Here is a 6,590-nt window from a genome sequence, read left to right as displayed (position 1 = left end):
CGTGTTGGTACCTGCGGGAGGGCGCCCGGCGGAAAGTCCCTTCTTCCCATGAGCAGCGCCTGCTCCCGGCGCTGGGCGCTCGCCATGGACACTATGAAAACCACCTACATCGTGCTGGAGCTCATCATCGCCGTGCTCTCCATCGCTGGCAACGTGCTGGTCTGCTGGGCCGTGGCCATCAACAGCACCTTGAAGAACGCCACCAACTATTTCCTGGTGTCGCTGGCCGTGGCCGATATCGCCGTGGGGTTGTTGGCCATCCCCTTCGCCATCACCATCAGCATCGGCTTCCACGTGGATTTTCACAGCTGCCTCTTCTTCGCCTGCTTCGTGCTGGTGCTGACCCAAAGCTCCATTTTCAGCCTGCTGGCTGTGGCCATCGACAGGTACCTGGCTATCAAGATCCCACTGAGGTAAGAGCTGGAGTGGGAGCGGGCAGCCGCATTCCCTGACAGCCCGGGTTTGACCTTCCTGCTCTTAGCGCTTCTAATCTCTAGCGCTGCCCCGAAAGTTTTACTGCTGACAGGTGGTGGAAATAGCAGAGGTTTGTCACTCGCTCGCTGCAGGAATGGGATCTGTGTCCTACTTTTGCTTCAGAACACACCTGGAAGTTCAGTTTCTTGAGGGTGTTTGCCTTGGGAGGGTCAGAGGTTTCCGGGAGGGCCCGCAGTGCTGTAAGGCTGTGTTTGGGATGGTTGTGGCTCATCTGTGCAGGTATTTATACAGCTCCTTTATTGCGGTGCCCAGGCATCTCCCAGGTGATTAAATAGATTAAATAGAGGAGCAGCCGCTCTTTCTCCTATTTCCTACTGTGAAAGGAGAAGAGGGGAGCAGAAAGGTTCATACGGCAGATTTTAGAGTTTTACAGTTCAGTCCCATCCAAGTGCAGCATCCAAGACATGAATTGTTTTCCCTCTAATTCATGGGAATTGAATTAAAATGGGGGGAAATGTATGGAATAGAAGTTACAGGCACCTCTCCAGTGGGCTGGTGCAGCAGCTCCCTTAAGCTGAAGTGCTCCAAACCCCAGGCTGTGCATTGAGAACCACCTGAGTTTGTTCATCTCAGTCTCCTCCGTGTCTCAGTTGTCCTTCCCTGGGAATAGGACATTGATGGAGCCCCCCGGGAGTGCAGGACAGCTCCAGGGACTGGCGGGGGGCAGAGGCGGCTGTGGAACAGGCACCTCAGCTGAACTCCGCAAAGCCGCCGCTTCCCTGGATTCCGCTCGTCCCCGGCATCTCCGGGGCAATGAAGTCACCCTGAAACGACTTCAAAAGAGAGAAAACCCTTTCACCCTGTTCTGGCACCTTGCATCTGAGACCTCGCAGAGGTTGAGCAAATATGAATTAGTCATCGGGCCGAGAAGGGCCGCCGTGGCTGTGTGTCTGTGTGTCTGTGTGTCATGCGAGCGCGGCGCGTGGAAATTCCGGGGGATGTCGCGCAAGCGGGAGCGGACCTGCAGCGCGCAGCAGGGACGGGGACAGGTTGTTTCCAGCATCCCTGACCCTGTTTCTCACCCTCCCAGCATCCCTGACCCTGTTTCTGACCCTCCCAGCCACCCAGCCGGGCTCACAGAGCCACCCCGGCTCGGAAAATGCTGTCGTGTCTTTTCCACCCGCTCGCTCGGGGCTTCCCCGGGCTGGCGGGGCAGCGGCAGATACAGAAGCAGGTCAGATTTTTGCGTTTCAGTTTAATCACACCCCTGGCCACAAGCTGTCAGGCAATAATTCTGCTTTTGTTCCACAAGCACTTTGTGCAGCTGAGGGAACTGGTGAGGGGTCTGTGCTCTGCTGGGAGCCGGGGGGAAGCAGAGGATCAGAAATGCCCTGAGGGATCGTTCCTGTGCTCGCAGAGGGAAGTGCCTTTGCCAGCTGACGAAACTGCCAATATTTCCTCCTCTCCTTTCCCCCCAGTCCTGCTCTCGAGCAGGTTTGCTCGACTCTCCATCAGGGCAGTTCATCCCAGGGCAGTTTTGCCTTGCTTCGGGATTCTCTCCCAGCTTCGTTTTCCTCACCCCATCTCCCGCCAAAACTTTTATTCCATTTGCACAAACATCTTTATTCCTATGAGTCCTTTCAGGCTGGACACAAGTGGTGACCAAGGAGTCCCATCCTAGGCTGGCTGAAGTGTGAAAATTGGATTTAACTCCATCTTGGCATTGAGGCCTCTTTCAGTGCTCTCAGAAGGGAGCAGCAAGTAAAAAACTCCTTCCAAAGGAGGGGGCTTCTCCCTGTGAGGAGCAGGACAATGGACAGGAGATTTAGGGACTGATACTGAAAGGCTTTTTTCAGTTGTGCACCAAGATCAAAAGGGGACAGAGGTGGTTATAAATCTACACAGGCAAAACCCTTCTGGACTGCAGCAGGGCTTTCCCAGCAAGGCTTGGTTGGAGTTTTCTCTTCAGCATCATTATTCCACAGTGCTGCTGGCAGGGAGGGGGGAGGAACTTCTCCCACCACCCTCTCTGGGCAGGAGCCATTTCTGGAAGCAGGGCTGTGCTGTGGGAACGGGAAGCTGATCATCAATTTCTAGGAACAGAGACTGTAGGAAAAGCTTTTCTCATTTAAACACCAGTTCTGGAGGCCAGTGCAGAGGCTGATACCTGGCCATGGAGTATTAAATGTTTAAGAAAATGATTTGTGCCCAGCCCTGTGCAGTGATTACCATAAATAATGTGGTTGTTGCAGAGCAGATGAGTGTTCTTGTCACATCCAGGGTTCCATCAGCTCCCTGTGGAAAGCTCGGTAGGGACATTAAGGACTGGCTGTGCCACATTATTTAATACCCTTTCAGAGCTGTTAGAGAGGCTGGGCAGGCCTGTGGGCTGGGGTGCACAGCAGAACTTTGCATTACAGCCAGGCTAATAATGGATTTTTCAGCTCTGTGGCTGAACCAAGAAATCCCATGGGGAAGAGGAAAATTGTTTCAGTGAAACTGGAACAGGGATTTTGGGAGGTTTCAGTGGAGCAAAGTGATCCTGACCAACCTGGCAGATTTGGGGTTGAGTTGCCCAACCCTTCCGATGTGGCTGTGCTGCTCTTTGAGGTCAAGACCTCCTCACTGGGGAAGGAACTGACAACTTCTCATCTGGAGAACTACAGAACAAAAAAATCTTATTTTAAAAATGGTGGTTTAGAGCCCTCCCTCTTCTGGCTAAAAATATTTGCTGAATTTGACCCGAAGCCATGAATTCTTTGTGTCCCTCGAAACTCGTATTTCGCTTGTTTGCTTTTGATGAATTTTCTGTTTGTGGAGAAGCCCCCACCCACACTGCCCATTCTGTGCAGCTGCAGCTCCCAGCCCTGCCCTGGCTCCCTTCGCCCTTGGCCATCACCAGGATGCAGCTCCTTGTCCTTGTCCCCTCTTCCTGCACCCTCCTGGCTGCTGCCACTCCTGAGTGCCCATCCCTGTGCCCAGCTCCACCCCAGCACTTCCTCCAAGCAGAATATCCCAGCCAGGGAATCTCTCAGCAGCAGCAAATCCATCCTGCAGAGAGCACTTGGCACAGAGGCTTTTGCTCTCTGGCTTTCTCCAGGGCTGGATTTCACCCCACAGTCCCGTAGCTGGGAGCCAAAGAAGATTTGTAGGTGGAATAAAACAGTTTCCTTTTATTTGCATTAACCCAAATCCTTTGGCATGGAGAAGAATTGTAGGTAGGGAAGGATGCCTGGAACAAACGTGTCAGGAATTAGGGAGGGAGAAGAGAATCTGTATTTAGAGAGCAAAAGGAGAGTGAAACACTGAGCAACAGCAGAGTGTGTGTGCCCCTGTGCACTGGTACCTCCTGCAGGACAGTGACTGTGGTGCTGCTGCCTGGCAAACACCCCAGCTGGGACCTGCCCTGGGAAAATCATCCCCAGATCCCTGGGATCTGAGCTGATCTGCTTCTTGTCCTGGGCTTTGTTCTCTCCCCTCTTCAGCTTCACCCCTTGCAGATGTGCAGGACTGATGTTCCAGGGAAGCTTTGCTATGAACTGGAATCCCAGCCACATCCTCTCCCTTTCTGCACATCTTTGAGCCCTTGCTGCCCCTCCTGCAGCCAGAGGATCCTCCCATGGATTCCCCACCAGTTAATGGGATCAGGATCTGTCAGTGGTGCTGCCCTGTCCTGCCTCTGCTCCTGCCAGTGTCCCACAGGAGCTGCTGCCCCCCTTGGCTTTGACATGGGGAAGGCAGGAGGGCTGCTCCTTCCTGCTGGCCTCGTGGGACAGATTCAGTTTGGATTGTTGCTGTTTTTTCCTCATCCTTCCCAGAGGTGGCCTGGCTGATGCTGAGGCTCTGTGCTGCAGGGGAGGGGCCCCCTCTGAGGTGTTCCCCTGCAGGGATCTGTTCCCAGATCCCTGCCAGATCCCAGCTTTGCTCAGCAAAGCAAACTGCTGGGGTTTGATGTCAGGTGGGACTGGAGCCACTGGGGAGCAGAGAAAATCCTCCTGGTGTTCACCTGGCACTCTGTGAGTGCCATCAGCACACAGAGCTGCTCTTCCTCCCTGTGCCTTTGCCTCATTTCCTTCTGTCCTTGCACTGCCCTTCATCTGAACCCCTGGTGAGTTCTGCTCCTGTGCTGTGGCCACTCCTGAGCATCCCAATTCTGCTGCCAGAGCCTCCCCATCCCCAGGGTGCTGTGCCTGGCCTTGGTTATCTCTGAGTTACAAACCAAAGTGCCACAAACCCAGCAGGGGCAGGAGGGCTGGGGTGTTCCCTTGAGCAATGGAGCTGTCACAGCTTTAGGAACTTTGTGGCAGCCAAGCTGGGCCCAGGGACGTGGGAGGCTCCCCCAGGGCTGCCACTCGCTGCAGCCTTTGGGTGCAGCCAAAACACAACAACAAAATCAGGAATAATCACATGTGCCCTCGTGGCAATAAAGTAGAGAGGGGAAATCACAGCTATTTTTAGCTGTGAGCAGCCTGGTTTCCTTAAAATGCATGTCCCAGATTTTTATATCTTTTCCGCATCTCCGAGGCCACTTCCCAAAAAAACAAAAGTCCTGACAGGAAAAGGAATTGGGGCCTCTTGGGGACCTCTGCCCCCTCTGCAGCAGCTGGGGGACAGCAGGGATGCCAGGGAGCATCAGGGATGTCAGGGCTGGCTCCAGGCTGTTGGCTGAGGGCACTGATCTCCAGGCTGAGTCAGGACCCAGATTTTGGATTTAGGTTTTTATTGTTTTGGCCAGCTCAATCTGTAAAAACAAATACAGGTTAATTTTAAGATTTTTTTAAAAAAGAGGAACATCGGAAATCCAGCATAATTTTGCTCCAGAAGATTTTTTGACCTCTCCCAGCAAAAAATACACAAAACCGAAATGTTTTGGCAGAAACTGTTTTATCTTGAAGCTGCAAGTTTTTGCTTTGTTAATTATCAAGCTGGTGCTTGGGATTTTTATGAAATTTTCTGTTTGCCAGAGCAATGAGCACAGACCACAAAACTGAGTCTGAGGAGTGTTCTGCCCCAGCCCTGGGCTGCCCCAGGCAGTGACCACGCGGGGTTTGGGGACTCCTCTTACTGTATTTGATCCACAAGATGCCAGGAATTGGTGACTCCAGCTGTGCCTACAGATGTGTCAGTCCTCAGGCTCTCAGGCTTGCAGAAGGGACTGAGTTTAGGGAATTTGTGCAATCCAAAGAGAGGATTAACTCCTAATCCAATGGATGACATCAGGCCTGGGCAGGAGCCACAAATAACCTGGGAGTGCATCAGTGGGGGTCTGTCCCTGTGGGTGTCCCTGCTCTGCCACCCTGCAGTGCCCTGTGGGCTCTGGTGTCACTGGCACCAGAGCTGCTGGGGACAAGGGACAGAGCACAATCCCTGCAGGAGCAGCTCTTGGCCATGTCCCCCTTTCCCAGTGCTCAAACCTTCCATGGCATTGTGCCCCTTGTGCTGGTACAGGCTGTGGGCTCTGTCCAGCCTGGAAGTGCCCAGGCAGGGGCAGGATGGGCTCCTGGAGCTGCTGGGGTGAGGCTGGGAGGGCTCGGGGCTGCCCCTGCCCCATCCCCCTGCCCCTGGGCTCTGCAGCCGAGCAGCAGCTCGGTGGGGCTGCTGGGGGGAAAGGCAGCGCTTTGGAAACTTTGGGAAGGGGGTTCCTCCCCTTTGATTGCAGAAGGAGGATCCAGCAGGGATCTGCCATCCCCCCTTATCTGCTATCGCTTGAGCCGGCGCTGGGAGGGGCAGCGGGACCGCCCCAAACAGCTGCCCCTGACCCAGCCCCTATCTCCCCCCTGCCAGGCACCTTTAACTGAGCCCCTGGTGCTGCACAGGCAGGCCTGACCCTCGGGGAGCCTCGGGAGGACAGAAACCCCCAGCCCCAGGCCCCAGCAGGCTGATAAGGCTGATAAGGCTGGGCTGCAGAGCCCCGGGGGGCTGAGGAGGAGCTCAGGCCTTAAACAGGGGAGAACTGCGGGGCTGTGCTCTAGGGCTGACCCAGGAACATAGAGCACCGGGATCGCACTGGTTCCACGCCAGAGTCACACCAGTATCACACTGGTTCCACACAATTATCCACCCCTATCACACCAGTCCCACTCTCCCCTGCAGGCACAGCACCTTTTTGGGGCAGCTGCTGCTGTTTGGCTGCCGGGGGCTGCCGGAGCGTGGGA

The 6,590-nt window shown here is 54.7% G+C and overlaps 1 protein-coding gene across 1 annotated transcript in view; it reads left to right on the top strand.

Annotated features, from left to right (window-relative positions):
- The first annotated feature begins 6 nt into the window (after positions 1–6).
- The window catches only part of ADORA2B (adenosine A2b receptor), a 12,430-nt gene continuing 5,846 nt past the window's right edge, over positions 7–6,590 (top strand). The window contains exon 1 of the mRNA XM_005424425.2: positions 7–413. Within this exon, the coding sequence (XP_005424482.1) occupies positions 49–413 (365 nt within the window). The 5' untranslated portion in view covers positions 7–48. The remainder of the gene's footprint in view (positions 414–6,590) is intronic.

Source organism: Geospiza fortis, unplaced genomic scaffold (genome assembly GCF_000277835.1).
Source record: "Geospiza fortis unplaced genomic scaffold, GeoFor_1.0 scaffold538, whole genome shotgun sequence".
Taxonomy (NCBI): Eukaryota; Metazoa; Chordata; class Aves; order Passeriformes; family Thraupidae; genus Geospiza; species Geospiza fortis.
Note: the sequence above shows the minus strand (reverse complement) of the source record. Positions and strands in the feature narration are given on the sequence as shown.